This window comes from Camelus ferus, chromosome 2, assembly GCF_009834535.1.
Source record: "Camelus ferus isolate YT-003-E chromosome 2, BCGSAC_Cfer_1.0, whole genome shotgun sequence".
Lineage (NCBI taxonomy): Eukaryota > Metazoa > Chordata > Mammalia > Artiodactyla > Camelidae > Camelus > Camelus ferus.
The window spans coordinates 116,889,831-116,914,004 of NC_045697.1; the positions used below are offsets into that span (position 1 = coordinate 116,889,831).

The 24,174-nt window shown below is 39.4% G+C and overlaps 1 protein-coding gene across 3 annotated transcripts in view; it reads left to right on the top strand.

Annotated features, from left to right (window-relative positions):
- GASK1B (golgi associated kinase 1B) overlaps positions 1–24,174 on the top strand; it is a 49,409-nt gene that overhangs the window by 15,337 nt on the left and 9,898 nt on the right. For all 3 annotated transcript variants that reach the window (XM_032466065.1, XM_032466077.1, XM_032466072.1), the window contains exon 3: positions 4,467–4,681. In XM_032466065.1, coding sequence (XP_032321956.1) covers positions 4,467–4,681 — 215 coding nt within the window. The remainder of the gene's footprint in view (positions 1–4,466; positions 4,682–24,174) is intronic.

Here is a 24,174-nt window from a genome sequence, read left to right on the forward strand (position 1 = left end):
AGGTCGGAAAGAGAGGGATAGGAAAATGCCAGATGTAAATATATAAATAATAGAACCAATTACTAGGATAGGAGATTGTCGATATTGTTGTTTTCTTGGCTATGAATTTTTAATTTTTTTTTCTTTTTTGTATTGGGATATAGTTGAGTATAATATTATATTAGCTCCAGGTTACAACATAGTGGTTCCATATTGCTATAGTTTTATACTCCATTTAATAATATACTATTAAATACTCCATAACAAAGTTATTACAAACTATGACTATATTTTCCTGTGCTGTATACTATATCTTTGTTGTTTATTTTATACATAGTAGTTTGTGACTGTCAGTCCCCTGCCCCTATCTCACCCCTCCCCCTTTCTCTTCCCACTGGTAACCACAACTTTGTTCTCTATGTCCATGGATCTGTTTCTGTTTTATTGTATACATTGGTTTGTTTTATTTTTTAGATTCTACATGTAATTGATAACAGAGTGTTTGTCTTTGTCTGACTTATTTTACTAAGCATAGTATTCTGTAGGTTTCTCCATGTTCTGGCAAAGGGCAGTTTTTCATTCTTTTTTTATGGATGAATAATATTCCACTGTGTATATATACACCATATCTTCTTTATCCATTCATCTATTGATTGGCACTTAAGTTGCTTCTTTATCTTGGCTATTGTAATAATGCTGCTGTGAACATAGGAATGCATGTATCTTTTCAAATTAGTGTTTTTGTTTTCTTCAGATACATACCCAGGAGTAGACTTGCTGGATCATATGGTAGCTCTATTTTTAGTTTTTTGAGGAACCTCCATATTGCTTCCCATAGTGGCTGCACCAATTTCCAATCTTACCAACAGTGTGTGAGGGTCTCATTTTCTCCACAACCTCATCAACATTTGTTATTTTCAGTCTTTTTGATGATAGCCATTCTGACAGGTGTGAGGTGATACCTCATTGTGGTTTGCTTTGCATTTCTCTGATGATTAGCAAGGTTGAGCATCTTTTCATGCACCGGCTGGCCATCTGTAAGTCATTTGGAAAAATGTCTATTCAGTTCTTCTTTGCATTTTTAAGGGTTCTTTGCTTTTTTGATGTTGAGTTGTATAAGCTGTTCAGTAGGTTGTCTTTTTGTTTGGTCAATGGTTTCCTTTTCTGTGCAAAAGGTTTTAAGTTTCATTAGGTCCCTTTTGTTTATTTTCTTCCTTCCTTCCTCCCTCCCCTCTTTCTTTCTTCCTTCCTTCCTTCCTTTGTTTCTTTTCTTTCTTTTCTTTCTTTCTTTCTTTCTTTCTTTCTTTCTTTCTTTCTTTCTTTCTTTCTTTCTTTCTTTCTTTCTTTCTTTCTTTCTTTCTTTCTTTCTTTCTTCTTTTCTTTTCCTTCCTTCTTCCTTCCTTCCTTCCTTCCTTCCTTCCTTCCTTCCTTCCTTCCTTCCTTCCTTCCTTCCTTCCTTCCTTCCTTCCTTTCTTCCTTCCTTCCTTCTTTTCTTGCCTTAGGAAACAAGTTCAAATCATAGGGCTATGATTTATGTCAAAGAGTGTTCTACCTATGTTCTTTTCTAGGATTTTGATGGTTTCAGGTTATACATTTAGGTCTTTAATTCATTTTGAGTTTACTTTTGTATATGGTATCAGGAAGTGTTCTAATCTCATTCTTTTCCATGTAGCTGTATAGTTTTCTCAACACCACATGTTGAAGAGCCTGTCTTTTCTCCTTTGTGTATTCTTGCCTCCTTTGTCATGGATTAATTTGCTGTAGGTGTGTGGGTTTATTTCAGGGCTGCTTTCTGTTCCATTGATCTCTGTGTCTGTTTTTGTGCCAGTACAACAATATTTTGACTACCACAGCTTTGTGGTATAGTCTGAAGTCAGGGAGCAAGATACCTCCAGCTGGGTTCCTTTTTCTCAAGGTTGTTTTGGCAATTCAGGGCCTTTTGTGGTTCCATATAAATTTTAGGATTATTTGTTCTACTTCTGTGAAAAATATCCTGGGTAATTTGATAAGGATTGCATTAAATCTGCAGATTGCCTTGGGTAGTGTGGCCATTTTAACAATATTCTTCCAGTCCAAGAGCATGGGGTATCTTTCCATCCCCTTGTATAATCTTCCAATTCCTTCATCAGTGTTTTATAGTTTTCAGCATGTAGGTCATTCTCCTCCTTGGTTAAGTTTATTCCTAGGTGTTTTATTCTTTTTGATATGATTGCAAATGAGTTTGTTTCTTTAATTTCTCTTTCTGAAAGTTCATTTTTAGTATATAAGAAAGCAACAGATATCTATATATTACTCTTATATCCTGCAACTTTACTGAATTCATATTTTAGTTCTAATAGTTTTTTTTTTTTTTATTTTGGATGGGAGCGTTAGCATTTCCTATATGTAGTATCATGTCATCTTTCAGCTACACATTTTAAGAATTTCCCACATTTTCTAAAATGAGTAGATTTACTTTTAATTGCTTTTAAAATATGAAACAAACATTTCTAAAGGGAAGAGAAACAGCCCAGAAGTTGTTACCTGTTTCAGTTGTTTTTGTGCATCATTTCCTCATTTCTCTGAGGGCCTTGTATGAATTGCTGAGGAGAATGCTGGCCTGTCTCGTGTATTGACTTGTGTTGTTGAAGTTCAGTGTCAGATTTCAACTCCCTCTGAATGCTTCCTGACCCTAAGAATGCAAAGCGCTATCTGCAGACGACTTTGTTCCAAAAACACTGACTGATAAAAGCCTTTTGGTCGATCTGGATAAGTCTGAAGTGCCCATGTCTTTGAAAGCCGTGTTGTGTCTTCCATGCACATTTGGTTACGCTGGTTTATACATGTCTCCCATTGCACAATGGACTGCTTTTACCTCGAATTTATTATTACTATTTTTTAAATTGGCATACCGTTTGGAGCATATACTTTTAAAATTGTGTTTATCTAATATCTAAGATAATTAGGTCCCAGCAGCCCCAAATCATTTAGTAAAATAAAACCAAACAAAAAGGATTAAGATAACAATTAAGTTCTTTAGTTATGGTTTATGTTTCTTCTCTATTTTTCTCTTAATTGTACACCAAGGCCTATAGCCTGTTTTCCACAATCTAAAGGACATTCTGTGTGCCCTGGCCTAAATTGGAAGGCTAAAAGGAGGAAGATTTTTATTTTGAACAAAACAGTAAAGTAGGTGATTAGAATGATTAAGTGAATGCTATTGAAATTATTGAGGTTGCTGTAACACTACATTCAAGGATGGTGAGAGAGGGTGACCGTTTCTTGTATTAAAGACCAGAGATAAGAACTCAGTGAGAAGGCAAACCAGCAAGGGGGTAAAATAAACGTCTTTAACAAAAAAACAAACAGTTATAGAATGAGAACCTCTCAGGTTACTTAGAAGAGCTTTAAAAATCCCTGTGATGTCTTGACATTCCAGCCATAATTTCAGTCTTCTGTAGTCCAGGCCTGCTAAGAATGAGTTAAATGGGTTTTGTTTTGTTTTTCTTTCAGATCTTTATCTCTTAGTTGTTGTTTTTTTCCAAGGCACCATTCTGATTTTTCAGTTACAAGCGAAGCTGGTTTACCTTACCTCACCTCTCAGTGACTTTATTTGGTAGATGTGGGGGCTTGAGCGTGATCTTTTGGTTTTAAGTTTAAAGCGTCATTTCATGTTCAGTTTACCAATGAAATTTCTAAACCGTCCAGAATGAGGCAACAACATTTGAGTGATCAGTTTTTGGAAAAGTCACCCATGCACAGGCAGTTGAAGAAATGACATTTGCTTAAACTTTGTGAGGCTGTGACCTCACCTGTAAGTGAATAAATAATCCATCACCCGGAGCGCCACTGTTTCTATCAGAAAAGAAGAAAAAATCCTCCTGCTTCTTTTTTCTTTCTTTGGAGTTTATAGTTGCTGGCGTGAACCATACAATTTCACTGTTAAATTTGCGACTTCTAAAAATCCCTTCTCTTCCTGACATCATGCTGTGGCCTTAGAAAGTCAGACAGTTGTTTTTACAAATAGAGAGCAGCTCCACTCAGACACTGAATAGACAATTATAAATGTCTGGATTCTTTCCTTTTTCAGGGCGGCTGCTTTTAGATGTGGAAGAAAACCGCATTAACCAGAGGACGTTGTTATTGGTGGTTAGTGGTCTTTTCCTGCCACATCTGTAAGGCATCTTGTTTAAAAAAACAAAACCAAAAAACCAAACTTTTCTCTCCTTGTCGAACAGTAATGTTTTGTGTTACAAGACTTCTATCAGGAAGTATCGAGGTATAAAAATATTAAATGTTCAGAAGACAAAGGACCGTGCGCTAACGTTCTGTTATAAAACTTGTACCAGGAAGCATCGCTGAGGTATAAAAGGACCATTCATGTCATCTGATCACAGTGTGGCATGTGGCAGGTGACAGTGTGACGCTGTAAAGGAGGGCACGGTGGTCAGGAGTGCACACTGAGCCAGTGGCAAGCTCAACGTGTGTTTGTTTTTTGGATTCTGTAGATGGCCGCCCACGGCCGGTGATTCTCTGGGACCCATCTTTGTGTCCGACAAGCAACGAGACCCACTCTTCTGTGAAGCTCACCTGGGGAACTTACCAGCAGTCGCTGAAGCAGAAGTGCTGGCAGAACGGCCGGGCGCCCAGACCCGAGTGGGGCTGTACAGATGTGCATCACCACGAGTGGTCCAAGATGGCCCTCTTTGATTTTCTGCTACAGGTAAATTTATTCAATCAAGTAAGTGTCTATCTGAGCCTGACACTGAGTTATGTACTTCTGCCATGAAGGAGTTTTCTGCACCTTGAGTTTTTATGAAGCCAGGGTTTAGGTTCTGGAATGCTGTATTTCGCAAGCATAGTACCCCATCACAAGATGTTATATCCTTTCGGGAAATATTCAGAAATGTCCGTTAGCCCTTTCATTACATGCTGAATAAGTACTTCCTCAGCACTTCACTCCTGCAATAGCCGTACCCATTATAGATACAATTTATTGAGATAGCCCATCGACGGTTCTCCAAGGTGAGTGTTCTTACCTGACTTGGGAGGCAAGTAAGTAAACTGAAGTTTGGTGAGGTTAAGTAACTCACCCAGGTTCTTACAACTACTGAAAGCCGGGGCTGGGATTCCTGGGGTCCGCTGACAGTCAAAGTTTGTCTTATTTCTGATATTCCACACTGTTTCAATGGTCACTTGGCCACCTAGCTTACAGCCACCGTTTCCTCTGTTTTCTTTCCAGTAATTTTTTGCAAATATTTTATTACAACTAGACATTAGAGAATTATAAATATTGGCCATCTACATAATTGAGTGATTCAATGTTTTGTAGGTTTCTTTTTTTTCCTTTCACATTTTTTAAAATTGAAGTATAGTCAGTTTACAATGTTGTGTCAGTTTCTGGTGTACAGCATCATGTTTCAGTCCTACATATACATACATAGAATCGTTTTCATGTTCTTTTTCATTATAGTTTGTTACAAGATATTGAATATAGTTCCCTATGCTACACAGTATAAACTTGTTGTTTATCTATTTTATATATAGTAGTTAGTGTCTGCACATCTCGAACTCCCAATTTATCCCTTCCCACCCACTTCCTCACTTGGTAACCATAAGTTTGTTTTCTATGTCTGTGTTTCTGTTTTGTAAATAAGTTTATTTGTGCCTTCTAACAGAAATTCTACATATGAATGATATCATATGGTATTTTTCTTTCTCTTTCTGGCTTACTTCATTTAGAATGATGATCTCCAGGTCCATCCATGTTACTACAAATGGCATTAGTTTTTATTTTTTTATGACTGAATAGTATTCTGTTGTATAAATATACCACATCTTCTTTATCCAGTCATCTGTTGATGGATATTTAGGTTGTTTCTATGTCTTGGCTGTTGTAAATGTAGGTTTCTTATAACTCTTATCTCCTTTTGGTGAAGATCTCATGACTCTCCCTACTCCTCATTCCAATTATGACCTTCCTTCCTCCTTTTTAGAAAAGCTGGTTTTCTGTAGTTGTCACGTTAATTAGTATTTTGTGGCAATTTAGGACTGCCTTCACACATGTGCAAACCATTCTCCTTATGTTAATTCTTGTGTGTATGTGTGCATGTGTGTGTGTGACATTTCAGCAAAGAACCAGAGGGAGACAAAAATGTAAGAAGAAAATCAGTTTGGTGCAGAGTCAGTGTGGGATTGGGAACCTCCGAGATGGAGGGGACGACCTCTGGTGTCTGTGCTGCGAAGCCCCCAGTGAGAACTGAGCCTGAGAGCAGGCTACTTGGTTTGGCAAGCTGGTCATCAGGCGTCACCAAATACTCACGAAAATACAGCTAAGCAGCTCAGGCTGGTTTGAAGCTCTGTATGTGTATTATTATTCCATTTCATTAGCACACTCACTCTGTGAGGTAGGCAACCGTTCTCCATTTTACAGGCAGGGAAACTGAGGCATAAAGAGGTTATTATCAAGAACTGTGAAGGCTCTGAGGTCATACTCTTCCTGTAAGCTGACACGTAGCTAGCCACAGGTTCATAAAAGACAGAAGGCTTCCAGCTCAGAGACAAATGACTTTGCTAGTCGTGTTGCTTTGCCCTTCGAGTCCCACTGGGTGATATGAGGTGGCCCCAGTGAATGCTGTATATGGTGGGTTTTTGTACATTTTGAGAAACTGTAAGCCTAGGAAACCCCAATCTTCTAAGAGTTGCTAGCAAACCTGCCCAACATTTGCCCCAGAAGCTGACATTATCTTTATTATCTTGGTCAGGAAGCAAATCTGTCTTCCACCCCAGCAGGAGACACTCTTTATATCTTCCAAAGCTGTTTGCTCTACTGACATCCTTGAAGAGAGCATGCAGAACAAAACTTGATAGAAGATGTGCAGAAATGCCTTCGAGAATTTTTTAACAGTTTCCTGTCTTACTTGGCTAACTGTGGATGCCATCATTTTAACTATTATTCTATAACAATTACCAAGTCATCCTTTGTTTAATGAAAGAAGTTGGTGTGATAAAATGTAGTAGCAAATATGGAGAAAGAATAAAGATTTCAAGGATTAAACGGACTCACAGACATAGAAAACAAGCTGTTGTTACCAAAGGGGAAAGATGGGGGGAGAAATAACTTGGCAATTTGGGATTAACATATATATACTACTGTATATAAAATAGATAAACAACAAGGTCTTACTGTGTAGCACAGGGAACTCTGCTTAACACCTTATAATAGCCTATAATGGAAAAGAATCTGAAAAAGAATATATATATATATTATATATATATTATATATATATTATATATATAAATAAATCTATTGAAAAATCTCTATATAGAATCTCTATGTAAAATCATATATATATATATGAGGGAAGCTACAGCTATCCTTCAACAAATGAAGATGTATTTTTGCAACATCTACTGTGCGTTTTACTGTAGAAAACCACCACAGGGGTCACAGAGTAGTATAAGATGGTCATCCTCTCTGCCCCTAGAAGATGACTTAGTTAGGAAAATATACTATATAAAACAAAAATATAGATCCATGTAAGAATGGGTGGCTAAAATTATATACGTTCTTAGTGTTACAAGTCAAAAGAAGACCTTGCTGCAAAATAGATAGTGAAGGAGAAAGTTTGAGTAGGATTGTAGGCTGTAAATGAGAAAGACGATGGAAAAAACATGAGAAAATACATAGGACTGGGGCTGTTCATGCAATATTGAAGATATCCTAAATACAGGCACAGCTCAGAGAGATTTTGGGGTCGGCTTCAGACTACTACAATAAAACAAATACTGCAGTAAAGTGAGTCACGTGAATTTTTAGGTTTCCCAGTGCATGTAAAAATTATGTTTACAGTATATTATAATCTCTTCAGGGTGCAATAGCATTATGTCTAAAAAAAAACCAATGTATTCATCTTAATTAAAACATAATGCTGCTGGGAAATTGCTCTGATAGACTTACCCCATAGACTTCTTGATGAAGAGTTGCCACAAACCAACTTGTAAAAAGCTCAATGACTGGGACATGCAATAAAAATGTTCGCCTGTGTACTATTTGTCTGAAGCAGTTATGTAAGGGAGTAGTGATGCTCACTGCCTGTGAGAGTTATGCTAGAACATTGAGGAAGAGAGCTATTTTCACAGAGTAGAGTTACAAAGTAACTCCTGACTCAGCAGGAGCAAATCCCCGCTGAGTCTCCCCCGCATCAGCGGTTTTATCATTGCCATGTCTATTTTCTGTGGTCTTGAGGACATATCTGGGCACATGGAATTGCTATTATAATGTTTCAAATCCGTAAATGAATACTATTAATAACCTCACCATCATATAACACTTGCTGTGTGCCTAGCACTGTTCTAAGCACTTGGTTCTAAGCACTAAGGTATTAACTTATTTAATTCTCCTATCAACTATAAAGTAAATACTATTATTTCTATTTCAGAGATGAAGAAGTCAAGAGAAAGAGAAATTAAGTAACTTGGCATGGCTGGTATGCAACAGAACTTGTAGTCACACTCAGGAGTTCTGTTTTAGGAGACAAATCCCCTACGATGCCTCTTCCTATTCCTTTGGTGGGGAAACGGCACTGCTGTCATCCAATTTTCCAAGTCAAATGTTTGGAGTCATTCAGGGGCTTCACAGTACTTACCTTCCATTCATACCGTGACCAAATCCTTCATATCCACCCCAATCCATCTTGTCTCACGAATAGCTGGTGCCTTACCTGAGTTCGGACTTTAACCAGCTATCACCCGGATGACTCCCTCCAGTGCCCTCAAACCATAGGAGCCAAGATCACCTTTGGTCTGAGACACTGGGCATCAGCTGCTGCTGCCCGAGCAGGAGCTGAGCCTCTGGGTAGGTCAGCTCTATCTGTGGTCTGCCCTCTGCTCCTGATGCCTGGGGCAGGGGCAGGGGGTGAGGGAAGGGGTCTTCCTCATCCTTGATAATCCCTGAGGATGGGATCTCTGACCTGCCCAACTTCAGACACCAAGACTGGAGTTCCTAACTTTGGATCCTGTTAAAGCACTGAAAATCTAAGTCAGAAGTTACTCTGATTGTTAAGAGTTCATTTAATTACTGTTTACAGAAGTTTATCAAGCTCCATATACACAGATGGCTTTGTGAGAAGGCACTTATTTTTTTTTAAATCCATCCAACTTTTATTTACTTCCCACAGTAACAGACAAAAGGCTAACTTCCCCTAGATGTTGCTGTGTTTTACAGTTCCACCAGGAAGGTATGAGAGTGCCTGTTTCCTGTCTTTTGCCAGCTTTGGGAAGTGGAAAACTGATTTTTTTTTTTTTTTTTTGCTGTTTTTATGGAGGATAGGGGAGTTTTGTATATATTTTGAGTTCATATATTACTAGTGAGGCTGAGGATTTTGTATTTTCAAATATTGATGGTTTGCATTTTGTTTTCTATGAATTGCCTGTTTGAATCGTTGATCTTTTTTTTATTGCATTCCATAACTTTTTTCTTATTGATTTATAAAAACATTTTTAATACCATGAAGATGAGCCATTATCTAGTCCCAAATGTCTCAAATAATTTCTCTTACTTTGCTGGTTTTCTTTGGACTTCGCTAATAGTAGATTTTGCTCCAGAGCAATTTTATATTTTTTGTAAGATCATATTCATTTACTCTTTTTCACTCCCCATGTTGAGCCTCATACAGTGTTTATAGAGAGATGCTTATTGAAAATGTTTACTGAAAAAGTAAATGAAGAAAAGAACAAACTTAGGTCATTTTTCATGAGTACCATAATAGTTATCTTTTATACAATAATCCTTCTCATCAATTACGCTGAAATATTTAAAGTCAAAATATATGCCTTACTTAAATGGCATTTGGGAGTGTGTTGGGTTGTCTTGGATGGGTTTTGTGAGCAGTCTTAGAAAAGTTATGCCTGAAGCAAACCAAAGTCACGAGATCTAGGGCACCACAGCAAGGCGAGGGAACACAGAACGCAGTTGTTAATTTTCTGTACACAACACTCTCTGTGTTTCACCCAGTTACCAAATCCACATTCACAAAGGCTATGCCATTTTCCTGGGTCTGTAAAATGTGACGGAGGCACAAGTAACCTTTTATTCTTGAAGCCTGGGGCAGGAACTGAGTAGATAAAAATTTGCTTCCATTAGGATGACAAAGAGTGGTATTCTAGAGAGCGTTGGAGTTTCCAAGGCTTGGTCAAAATTTTTTCGAAAGATTAAATAACAGAAGAAGATTTAAGAGGTAGAAAACTTGCTTTCTGACCTCGGATATAGTCTGTATAATAGGTAGGGATTGAGATTCCGGATTCCGGAGCCAGCCTGCTAAACTTGAATTCCAACTGCCAATAACTAACTTTTTTTTTTTTAACATTGAGAAGTTCCTTCATCTCTCTCTGCCTTGGTTTCCTCATCTGTAAAATAAGGATAATAATATCGTTTATCTAGAGGGCTATTGAGAGGATGCAATACTTTTATATGTGTAAAGGATTTAGAATAATGCTTGTTACACTGTAGGTGCCCAGTGAGTACTCATATTAATTAAGAAATTGATCATCCAGAAATAATAGTAGAGGTAAATATCAATATAAAAATTAAAATATTTTATCATTATTTTTACTCATTAAACTGTAAATTATTCCCAAACCATTTCGTTCTTTCTATTCTTCTGTACTTTCATACTTACATGCTAGGTTTTAGCCTACTAAGTTTTAATTATTTTTGACTAGTCTGTCTTCTTTAATAAGCTGTGAATTTCTCAAGGGCAAGTTCCTGTCTTCTTCAACTTTGTAACCTTTCAATTTACAGCAGCATGTCTGAAAATGTCACAGTTACTCAGGGCATTGTGGGTCTTTTTTTTTGATCAAAGAAAACTACCTAGTTATATTAAGATATTAAATCCAAAGTGTCAAAAGTGTTAAAAAGGAAAAAAATAAAAGCATACTTGCAGTAAAGAGGTAAAGTTTTGTTAAAGGAAGGAAATGAGAAGTTTAGCAAATGAGAAATCAAATGAATAGAAATATTTAATATTTTTACTATTTAATAAACAGTCGTCCCTATATTTATATTTTCTGTTTATTTGATGAGAAATTAAGCAGTATTTCCATGGAGGGGGACCAGCAGAAAGGTGTCTTGGGAGCTGTTTGCTTCCACCATCAAGAAAGTAAGTTTCACATATATCTTCCCACTTGGGTTTGACAGACGCTTTTCAAGGTCTTCTCTGTCCCAGACACTCAGCAGGCTTAGTGCTGGTGTTAAAAAGATGACTAACATCACCTATCTCTCTGTCTATAAGAGTTACGCAGTCTAATAGGAGAGAGATCATCATAGCGGAGTGTCTCGGGTCTAATAACCCAGTTTAGCGTCCTAAGGAAACAGGTAAGGTGCTGTTAGTTCTTGTGGCACTTGAGGTAAAAGAGTGTGGATGGAGAGTGTGACATTTCACCCAGAAACTGAAGGCCTTGCAGAAATCAGGAGAGCACAAGAGTCAGGAAGGGAGTTTGAGAGAAAAGGCCTTCTAACAAAGGACCGGAAGTGAGGACACATTCACTGAGTGGGAGAAACGGCCCTTATGGAAACTTGCTGTTCCACCGAGGTCGTTGGCTCCCAGATGTCCGCGAGTTATGAACTTATGTTCGTAAATTCAATAAGAAACAATATGCACTGGCACGCCTGGCCCCCTAGACTTGTCTCTCCTAACTTTTACCTGGCTGCTTATGATTTAGTTCCTCAGTATAATGAATTCGATTGATCTAGGGTCTTAATCCTTAATATGTTTCCTCCCCCTCTTGATACTGTGGGTCCCTTTTTTTTTTTCTCTTAATGGTCTGACAGAATGAAAGTAAAATTTCCAACCAACTGTCATCTAAACAAGAGGACACATTGCTTTTCATTAAAAAGGAATTGTTTTTGTAGGAACGTTCTATATGTTAAGCAAAAAAAGATTCTGGGGTAGATAATGACCATCTTCCAGGCACCCTGTCCTCTTAACCCTCCTACTCAGTGATCAAGGGTCTCGCTTCCAACTTTTAGAGGTCAGTGAGGAAAAGCACACACAGGCAGGTGCTCTGACAGGGTCCCAGACACTGGGATTTCAAATCTAGAATTTGGGTCAGTTTTGCTGTTTTGTAGAATTAGCACCTGCCAGTCTAAATGGCTTCGAGCCCTGTATTTATTGGTCAGTCCAAAGAAGCAGATCGCATAGCATCCCATTCACTTGCTAGCAAGTAATGAGGGGTGATGCAGTCAGACACTGTCTTGGCTTCAAGTCGCCAAGAGAGTCTGGGATTAGCTTTGGCAATATTGGTTGGCATGCTGCATCGGCTGGGATCTGGGGAGCAAGGATTGCCAAGGATGAGAGGATGTAGAGAACATTACATTCCTGCTTTTTATTTTTTGTTGAAAAATCACAGTGGTTGGCTTGATTATAGAGGGTTGTTTACTAAGGTAAGAGGACATGGGGAATGTGTCATTCTAAGCTTTAAAAATGACACGCTTCAAACTTTGCAGATCTGCCTGGGCTAAGCGCTGAAATATACTGTAGGTAACTATAGAAGTGTCATTCTGTAAAACTAAGTTTGCCCTTTTGAAATTCAAAAGCCTGCCTTTGACATAGCTTCTACTATACAAATGTTCACACGATCACCGGGAGAAGTTATTTTTAGTATTAATGATGCTACAATACAGGGATTTTTAAAGAGGCCTCAGAAGACTTTCCAGATTATCTTGTGACACCATAGTTTCATTCTTCTGAGTACTGCTTGCAATGCGTGAGCAAACTGGCCAGAACACTTGGTATGTTTTGAGCACCTACAATGTTTTTTATTGCTTTTTATATTTATACGTGTAGAGATAGGAAGGGAAACTTACTTCTGATATCAAAGAATATAGACATTGTTTCAGGAAAAAGGATATAAATGAAATGACTAAACCATGCCAAGAAAGCATTTTTTTTTTAATTGAAGTGCAGTCAGTTACAATGTGTCAATCTTTGGTGTACATCACAATGTCCCAGTCATGCATATATATACACATAGATTCATTTTCATGTTCTTTAAAGGTTCTTACAAGATATTGAATATAGTTCCTTGTTCTTCACAGAATAAATTTATTTTTTTAACCTGTTTTTATATATAGTAGTTGATATTTGCAAATCTCAAACTCCCAAATTTATCCCTTCCCATCCCCAAGAAAATATTTTTATTAAAGAAGGATTTGGGTTATCTTGATATTTGTTCCAAGAAGATTTGACTTCCATTTTGATTCAAGCATTTTTATTATACAAATTTATGACACTTTATTTTTAAAGAAGTCATCATAATTGGGGAGAGGACATCATGTTTGTGCAGGTGTAGCTAAACAAGAGTTTACTTTTAACAAGTCAAAGTACGACTTTTTAATTTTTGACAGAATTTTATTTCTGAGAAAAGCACGTTGTCACGTCAGCCTCTCAGACTTGAAGTCTGGGAGCACATTTGTCACCTCGTTCCCTAACAGTTCCTGTCTCGACTTGAACCTATGTCTATTTCTGACGTTACTATTTTTCAATCAGCCAGGTTTGAAATCTTTGAGTCATCCTGGCGTCTTCCTTTGCTCGATGCCTCATAGTTGAGTAGCACTAAACTCTGACAGTTCTTTGAAATGCCTCCAGTCCCTTTTTCTTTTCATTCCTGTTAATGCCACCTGGATCAGGCTCATCCATGCAGGGCAAGATGCTGTAGGAGGCTCCCGAGTGACCTCCTTGTCTCTACCTCTGCCCCAGAGGCAATTTATTGTGTGAATCACTGCTAAATTTATCATCCCTACTTCCTTTTCAATCATATTGCTTCTTGAGAAAAAAAAAAATCTCTCAAGACTTCCATTTGATTGGAAAATAAAGTCTAAATGCCCTAATGCATTGAAAAATGTCTTATGGAAAAACTAAGCATATACAAAAGTAGATAGAATATTATAACGAAACTTTATGTGCCTGTTATATCCAAATATAACAATTAATCAACGCATGACCAGTCTTGTTTCGGCTCTGTCTCTGCTACTTCTGATGCCCGCAGTAATTTGAAACAATCCCAGACCTCATATTCTTTCATCTGTAAATATTTCAGTACGTATCATTAGAGGACAAAACATGCAAGCACAGGATCATTATCCCACTCAAAAGAAAAATTAGGAATAATTTCAGACAAACATGCAGTCAGTGGTCAGACTTATACTTGTCTCCCTAAATGTCTGTTTGTCTCTCTGTCTGTCTATCCATCTATCTACCTTCCTACCTACCTACCTATCTATCTCACAGTTGATTTCAGTCAGGATTCAGATGAAGCCTACCCTTGGTGAATGGCTGGTATGTCTTTTAATCTACAAACTCCACTCCATCACTTCTGTTTTTTCCCCTATCAGTCTACTTACTGAAGGAACCAGATCACCGGTTTTGTAGAGCTCTAGACTCTGGAGTTCGCTGGTTGCACTTCTCTGGTGACTTTGTTTGTCCTTCTATAATCTCTGCTCCATCTACATTGGTGTCAGGCTTAGGGACTTGATCAGATTTAGATTTAATTTATTTTATCCAGGCTCCTTTATAGATGGTGATGTGTTACACTGGGAGACCCTGGCAGATGTCCAGGGAGCCAGCCTGGTCATGATAGTAGCAGCTGTTGGTGCTCAGTATTAACCTCTCCAGTCACTAGGCATCAAAAAATGGGGGTATTCTAATTCTGGCATTATTTCTTCATTGATTAGTTGAAATACTTCTTTTTAAAAATTTTTTATTTTTATTTTTTATTTTTATTTTAAAAATTTTTTAATTTTTCTTTTTCTTTAGTTACTTTTTCTTTAATGGAGCTACTGGGGATTGAACCCAGGACCTCCTGCATGCTAAGCACGTGCTCTACCATGGAGCTATACCCTCCCCCTCAGAATACTTCTTTAAAGAGTAATTTCCCTTCATCTCTTATCTAGTTCTCTAGTGGTACAGTTTATATAGAAAAAAAAAATAACAGCATTACTTTTAAGGAACACTGTGACCTGAACTTCTAACTCCCTTTTTATTTTCATCTGTCACGATAACTCTTGTACCGTGTTTGTGTCTCTGAGGCTGAGAACTGGGCAGTTAAACACAATGAGAAGGTATGTGTTAGTTAACTTCAGGGTGTGTGTGTGTGTGCGTTTTGTGGTTTGGTCTGTTCCAAACTGTCAATAATTAAACACGTCCCCTCACTCTTTTCTGCTCTCCCGTCCCCACTAAAACACCGCCCGGTTCTTCCCTAGTGGACAGTCTGCCCACGCCTCAAAGTCCAGCCCAAATCCTGTCTCTGCAGAGCCTATGGGACTAACCCGAGTAAGCTCCTTTTCTCAGCAGAACATCTAGTATGTATATATACATATATTTAATTCTACAAGTTTTCAGTTCATCAATATCATAGAGAAATAGCACTGAATAGCATTTATGTAAAAGAAACTTGGGCTCAAATTCCACTTTTTCAATAGTCACATTTGGGCACATTTATAGTCTCTCAGAGCTTTGATTTATTATGTAAAAAAGAAAATGACTTGATTTCCCTTGGAGATTTGTTGTGAGATTAACAGGAGTGTTGCACATGAACTATTTATCATGGTACCTGGCTGTTACGGGCTGAATGTCCCCCCAAATGCATATGTGACTCAGTGGCCCCAGGGTGTAGTATTAGGAGGTGGGACCTCTGGGAGGTGATGAGGTCAGGAGGACAGAGCCCTCATGAACGGGGTTAGTCTTCTTATGAAAGAAATCCAGCAGGTCCTCCCAGCCCCTCCTCCCACGCGCCACACGGTGAGACGTGCGGCTCCCAAAGAGGGTCCTCACTGGAACCAACCGCACTGGCACCAGGTCTCAGACTGGCAGCATCCAGCCCTGTGCGAGCTAGATGCTTGCTGTTTCTAAACTGTTCTAACAGCTAAATGGACTGACACTGATGCACTGACAGATCTGCAGTTATCACCTAGAATTTAAACTTGCTGTAAATGTATATTTGTATGTGCATAGCTATGATCTCCTGAATCTCCAGATATGACAAGGTATTCGGTGGTAGGGGCGTGTAGGTCTGACCTTGGATGTTCTGCAGTGTGGAGCTGTGCATTGCAGCATTTGTGCTGTGGGAAACCATGCAAGCGCGTGACACAGTTTCCATGCACGTGCCGTCCAGGTCAGGTTGGGGTGGGGGCATTTTTGCACAGACAAGGAAACTGCAGATAATACCTCCTTACGTGTCTGTTAACTGCAGGACCCTCAGCCTGCAGAATTTGTGAAGCTAGCTTGGGTTTTATTCTCATATTCTGTTCCTCGAGGTCTCCTTGCCAACACATAAAAAAAAAAAAAAAAAAAAAACAAAGAACAAAGACTAACATAACAAATATCATGTTGCCAACTTCTAGAATTATCCTGTCAATTTTTTTGTGCACATTGGCTTTCAGAATGTACTTGAGAGGGGGTATAGCTCAGGGGCAGAGCATTTGACTGCAGAATGTACTTTAGGGACATAAATACATCAAAGTCAGAATCCCTCTGACCATCTCCTCATGTCTCCTTCCTGCACCTTCTCCCCAGAGGTGATCACACTTGTGAGGTTAGTATGCATCTTTTCAGCCAATTTAAAAATAATTTTACATACATAATCAGTGGATATCTGTGTGTTTTTTTTAAAAAAGCTTGCATATTGTAAATGCAGTTGACAACATGCACTTTTCTGTAACTTGATATTCCTGTTTTTTAACAACTGCTCCTACTTTAACAAGTGGAGAGGTGCAGGGTCTAGCCAGGCTGGGGGCTACGGTTTTATGGTGCTGGAAATAGGGCTGAACCCGGAGGTGGATATGAGGGACGGTCTATTCTTTTTTTAATACCTTTATTGCGGTATGGTTCTTGTTCAGTAAACTTCACATATTTCAGATGTACAATTTGGTGATTTTTGATAGATTTACACACCCATGAAACCACCACCACAATCAAGATAGCCAATAGTTCCATCACTCCCCAAGAAGTGCAATTTTCAAATTCCCAATTTATCCCTTCCTACCCTCCTTTTACCCTCTGGTAACCAACCATAAGTTTGTTTTCTAGGTCTGTGAGTCTGTTTCTATTTTGTAAATGATTTAGTCTTTTTTTTTTAGATTCCACATATAAGTGATATCATATGGTATTTTTCTTTCTGTTTCTGGCTCACTGCACTTCGAATGACGATCTCTGGTTCCATCCATGTTGCTGCAAATGGCATCATTTTATTCTTTTTATGGCTGAGTAGTATTCCATGGTATAAATATACCATAACTTCTTTATCCAGTCATCTGTCTATGGACATTTAGGTTGTTTCCATGTCTTGGCTGTTGTACATAGTGCTGCTATGAACATTGGGGTGCAGGTGTCTTTCTGAATTATATTTTTCTCCACATGTATTTCTTGAGAACATAGTTCTACAAGGCATCAGCCAAGAAATTTTCCCTTCGTTGGAACAGGAATATTTTTTTGTGGGGGAAGGGTGGGTAATTAGGTTTATGTATTTATTTATTTATTTTTAGTGGAGGCACTGGGAATTGAACCCAAGACCTCATGCATGCTAAGCTTGCGCTCTACCACTGAGCTGTACACCCCCCTCAACCCTGAGGTGGAATCTTAATGTGACAAATACCACATTATTGCCTTTGGACCCTTTAACATCAGATGAGAGGCTTTGCTTGGCTTCATAGATGTTCTATTTAAATAATTGGCTTACAGCCATTTGTTCTATTTTTCTCATTAGCCTATCTTAGTACTTTTAATTCTACTTTATAAACAAAAGCAGGATTTATAAGAGTACAGGATACTGCTTACAGGGTTCAATTAAATTCAGCAAACTTGGATTGAGGCATTTCTGTGTTCTAGCTAAACAATTCCCAATCAATCTGTGCGCCTCGGGCATCCTTTCAAATGGTTGTGTCTTGGCTCCTGAGTCTGACACAATGTTGTCTCATGCGTGGGGACCATTGTTCTCCTGTTTCTCAGGGTGATCCCTTCCCAGATGTCTTTCTGGTTGATTCCCACAGCCAGCTCCATCTAGGAAGGCTGCAAACTCTCCTCCTGCAGAAACTGACCGGCTAGCTTATCCTTCCCACTAAGAAGCTGGTCTTTTCAAAGCCTCGGGGAGATTAGGAAACCCACAGTCGAATTACATTGCCCTTTATTTCAAAAGGCACAGAGTTTCACTCTGTGTGGCCCTGAAATGGCATGTACTCCTGATACTCAAAATTCCTCTGCGAGAACATGAGAGAACGTGGAAAGTAAATACAAGGGCCCTGACCTTTGACATCCCGTCTTTTGGGTTTTGACAAGGTTTCTCCGGTAGAAGCCTGATTTTAGAGACCACATTCTTTCACTCCACGGAATTTAAGGTATTTATTTGATTCTCCATGGAGGCAGCTTTGAAGAGAAAGAGCTTCCCAGCCACACTGACCCCAGTCCATCACACAGACACAGCCGGTTAGCTGGCCGGCCTCTCCAACAGGAAGGCGCCTCTCCGGGTCCTGGCCCACTTCCTGTGAAGGGTTCTCTGTGTCTCAAAGCTTATCCTTCCTCTTAAGGAGCATAAAGATCCTCAGATGTCTGCTCCCAACCTAAAAGCCTTTAGAATTTTACGTATTCCTTCCTCCTACCGGCTAGCATTCAGAGAGCTCGGATTCTGCTAAAGCATCATTTGCATAAAAGGCAGGCTGGGGGACTGGCTGATGTAGGTCTTTCCTCTTGCATCAGTCTGCTTCCCGGGGGAAATGTCTGGTCAAATACATTCTATTCATAAGCCTCAACTTGCTAACTGACAACCAAGTGAACATCTCTGGGTCATTTCGAATTTAATTATTAATCAAAAGCACAACATATTTTACTTAATTATGGGTCCTTCTTGCTTCTATCAAGCCTTGCCATACAGTGCATAGTCAGTGCACTTCAGTCCTGAGTCGTCCCCACCACTGGGCTGGAGACAACAGGGACTGGAGGAATCCTGCATGAGTCCATAAATAATCTTTTGAGACTCAAAGATGGCTTGATGCATTGTTTGAGCTGGCTTTTGGGACTGGCTTCCCCATTAATCCTATGTCATTGAAACATAGACAGTTTGAAACCATCCTTGACTGCTGTGTTCCAGGAAAACAGGAGGTCGAAGCACTGGATCTCTAGATCAATCTGCCTGGAAGGAAAAACAAAACCATGGAAAGGGTAACACAACAGTATTGCCACAGGAAAAATGAAAGGCCAAGCAAATATTTACCTGGCGCGCTCTCTCTCTATATATATTTTATGTAATTATTTTTAAAAGATTTATGATTCATTTTGCCCCATGAAGTAGACTCAAAAAATTAAGGGAAAGCTGGCATTTTTGAATCCAAGCTACTTTAATAAAGAGTTTTACTTCAAAGCTGTTTGCCAACCAGGGAGTGTAGAAATAAATCCATTTTCAAATGGGAAATTCTATATATACATGTAAAAATAATTTTTAAGAAAGTTTAATTTAGTAACCCGGGGAGCATAGAAACAAATCCATTTTCAAACAGGAAATTCTACATATATGTGTAAAAATAAATTTTTTTAAAGTTTAATTTAGTAAAGCAGAGTTTATTTGTTTATTTTCTCTTTTTTTCTTCTAGCTTTATGGAGGCATAACTGACAAATATAATTGAATATGCTTAAAGTGTACAATGCGGTGATAGGATTTCCATATACATTGTGAAATATTTACCACAGTTGAGCTAGTTAACACATTCGTCACCTCACATACTTATCGTGTGTGTGTGTGTGTGTGTGTGTGTGTTTGTGTGTGTGGTGAGATTGTGTGAGTTCTACTCTTGTTAGCAAGTTTCAAGTGTATAATACAGTATTGTTAAATACAGTCTCATCCTCAGAGCTTAATCTTCTAACTAAAAGTTTGTACCTTTGACCAATATTTTCCCTTTCCCCCCTCCCCTGGTAACCCCATTCTGTTCTCAAACAGCATTTATTGTTCAATAACCAGAAAACAATCAGTTTAACAGAATTAAGTTTTGTAAAGAGAAGCGATTTCCATAAAAAAGGTGAGTTTAACATTTGGATATATTACATTAGCTTGTGTTCATCATTGTTAAAGAAAACCACATTCAATGATGCCTGTTAAAGATGGTAAGGCCGACTTTACTCAGGGCCATCACAGCAGGTATGGGGCCACTGCAGGGGGAGTTTACCGCGGTGGGGAGGGACTGGGCTCAACCTGGAAGGCAGCAGTGTGAGTGGGGACTCACAGCCCCACAAGGGGTAGAAGAGGGGTCAGCGGATGGAGAAATGACTAAGAAGAAACACCAGGGAGAAGGGCGTCCAGGTAAACTGGCCTCAACAGATTCTTGCTAAGGACAGGCCAGGTGATCGGACATCACCTGGGGGACCCAGTCGGATGCTGAGAGTGATCAGATAGCAAGCATACGGGCTTCTGGTCAAACTGACTTTGCAGGGCTCTTGCTGAAACTCGATTTTATCAGAAAGTGCACAGCTGGGCCTAAGAGAAGGTTCAGGAGCCCAGCTAAAGTTCGATCAAGCTGAGAGTCTTTATCACCGTGGTCACAATTATGTTTTGGTATAGTCCTCATGTTATTTTGTCAATATCCTTGTAATAATATACGACGTAAGGGGGGAAATGACATTGATAGGCATTCCTTAAGGGTGCTAAATATGAACACACACCACTTTGAGCAAAGGAAAAGCTTTCAATGACACGATTCCCTGAGATGTAAATGTACATAATTTTAAACTTATTTGCAGCCCTATTTAATGTTAACTCGTTAAAAATGGTGCCTCATTTCATTGAAAGAAAGCATTTTTAAAAAATTTTACTTATGTTAAGGTTATTTTATTCCTATTGTAACTTTACTGGCTTAATATAAATCCATTCTATAAATCAGAACTTCATGAAATATAAACATTTTCATTTTTCTTTGTCCAAGTGCTCTTTGGAAGTCTTTGCATCCAGGAAGGTGGGTGCGCCTTTGGTAGACACTATTTTCATGCAGCTTTGCCTGTGCAAATTATAGAACATGAATTTTCTTTCTCTAAAAATAGGTTGTCACTTGCCTAGTGACTCGCTTCAGGGTCTTTCTGTGGCAGGATGATGTTTGAGTTCTCATCTTGATTCAGAGGTTATATGAATTCAACAGATCGCATCTTTAGAAACAGATCCAAATATATTGTAGCATTAAAAATATTTTTACTTATTTGTAAAGAAATACTGTTTTGTCTTTACTTATGACTCAGTGATGTGAAAGCAACTAGAGATACTGCACTGAACTGGTCCACACTGATAGTTACTGTAAAATGTGGAATTCTGGAGTATCGGTGATGCTGAGCAGTGACTGCAACTTCCTGAGACTGAGGCACAGGGACGCTGGTGCCCATTGTTAGATGCACGTACTGCAGACGGTTTCCACTTTTCTCATCGTCTGCAACTGCTCTGGTAGTCACATGTGCATGCAGACTAATTTTACAGGCACCTGTTGCCATGGTAGCACAGAACAAGAATGAAAGCCATTATTTTACGGGGTGAGAGTTCCCACGAGGTGCAGGTGCGGGCTGGTGAGAACACCGCTTTTGCTTTGTCAGGTTGCCAAGGTACAGGGCCAGGTCTGTAATAACAAGTCCCATGGGGACTGTGGGGCTCGTCTGAGGCTGTCCTTGTCTGTGATCTAGGCTACCTTCACACGTTTATTAGACCACAGGGACCCAAATCTAGCCCCACTGATAACACGGCACTGATTTCCATCAAGACACACCGAAGCAGATGGATTTTCCAATGTGAGTTATTAGCTGATAAAGAAAGAAGCCCACATGTTTATGTGTCTCTGTGCTTAGGGTGGGGCTGACAGTGGTAGTGATTCTTTCTGCCGTTTTGAAATAAGATAATTACAGAAAGGTTTTTCTCCGTGTGTTTTCTAAAAACTAATGAGACATCAAATGAAATCGTTGGAACTCAAAGGAACCTTGCAGAAAACTGATTTATCACTCTGAGGTTGTACCTGTTGTATCTTTGTCACGTGTCTGTTACATGCCAGGTGTCACATGGACTCCCCGTGAGAGGTAAGACTTCACGGTCCACGGTTAGTGAAATGAAACCCCTAGAGAGACCCAGACGAGAGCAAATGACCAGCACAGGCAGTTCCATTTTTTGCTCCTTTCCCATTTTTTCCATTCCATCCAGATGCCGTCTTACAAAGACCCATGTCTTACTCTGCTGGCATTATTTTGTTTACTTCACTCTTCCCAAAGGGGGCAGTGTTTTGGAGGAGCTTTGTAAATAGCCAAATACGAAGTGGATACTGACTTCCCGCAGGGTTCTGTCAATAATAAACGTTTATCAAGTGCCTCCTGTATGCCGAGCATTGGATGAGTTCGTTACTATGGTGAATTACTCAGTTCCACTCATTACCTATCTTACTGCATCGTTTCAACTTGCTAAAACCAGTTCCCGGTAAAGGTGCGGTCTTTAACACAGTAACTTGACAAGAGATGGTGAGAAGCTTAAGCTATTGACTTAACAAACTGGAAACACACACACACACACACATGCTCACACGCCCCTGAGCTCACTCAGACCCTCAAAGAGGTGCAGGAAACAGGTAGAAGGCTGTACCAGGTGGTGTAATTTAACTAAAAGAACTGAGTGAGAGGAGTTTCTCGCCTTGGTTGGAAAGTACACCTTCACTTTACTCCCTCTTCAGCCCCTGAGAGCGTTTTGCCTTGGTTCCCTTCAGTTTTTGCTCTTTTGACGTTTTCACCTGATGCCGTGTTCCCTCGCCTGTCACCGCTCCTCCAGCCCTACAGGAGAGAGGGCTGGTGGGGCTTGCAGACATGGCAGATCTCCCAGCTTCCCCCTGTGGGCACAGAGCCCTTATTCAGCATTGACTCTGGCCGCCTGCCTTCCTGCCTCCCTCTCCCGATGGTGCAGACCCAGACCGTGGGATCAAGGGCCCGGGCAGTCTAGACCAGTCCTTGTAGAGAGCAGGGCCAACATCGAGCATTTGGACACTTTGGTATCAACTTGGGAGAGTATTTTTGTCTCTTGAATCTAACAAAATACTTGTTTGTATTTTTAAAGAATTTCATTTCTCTAGTAATAAATTATTTTATTTTATTTTATTCTACTATTATTTTATTCTATTTATTTATTTTATTCTATTCTATTCTACTCTACTCTTTTATTTTTCTTTTTTTTTTTTCCTTTTAACAAAACAATAGTCTGCATGCAGTGTCAGGTCTGGGGAGAGAAAGACCGAAAACACCTGGCTTTTCACTACAGACCATTTGAGAAGCACTGGTCTACCTGCTCTCAGGTTCTCTAAAGATGTGTTTTGATTTCCTGCCTGCATGCTTTTGCCTATTTTTTTTTAGCTAACACTGCCTAGCTCTTAAAACCCAACAGTGATATCCTCCCCCTCATGAATTTTCCCTGAACTCTTACACTGAAGTTCTTTTGTTTCTGCTGAAACCTTGTGACTGACATCTTATTGAAAGCAGTCTCACTTTGCATTCTGCACAAACGCACGTGTCGTGCTGCAGCGCCACCTCGGAAGCTGCACCTGAGACATCCACTCAGGGTGCGTAAAAGCGTGCACTTGGAAGTCACAGACATCGGGGCTAGAGTCCTGAGTCCTGTCGCGTGTCAGCCGAGGGGGCTTGCATCAGCTAATTGGCCTCTCTGTGCCTCAGTTTCCTCAGGTATCACAGGGGATTGCTGGTGGCACCTAGCTCTTAAGGTTGCTGTGAAAATCAAATAATACATGTAAACAGTTAAGGGCACAATTCCTGGCACACACCTGCCGCTCAGTGAATACCTGCTGTGACGTTTTTCATTATCAATATTGGCAGCATGTTTAGAATATATTCCATTGCCTTTGTTCAGGCAATAAAATTAGTCATGTAATTGTTTTGAGGAGAAAGAGATAAGAAGAGACTCCCACAATGGCTTTGAAAGACCCACTTTTTTTTTTTTCATTTTCATATTCTTCTTCATTATAGGTTACCACAGGATATTGAATATAGTTCCCTGTGCTCTACAATAGAAACTTGTTGTTAATCTATTTTATATATAGTAGTTAGTATCTGCACATCTTGAATTCCCAGTTTGTCCCTTCCCACCCCCTTTTCCCCTTCTGGGAACCATCTGTTCTCTGTGTGACAGGCCCACTTTTTGAAGACACGGCAAGAATGGATG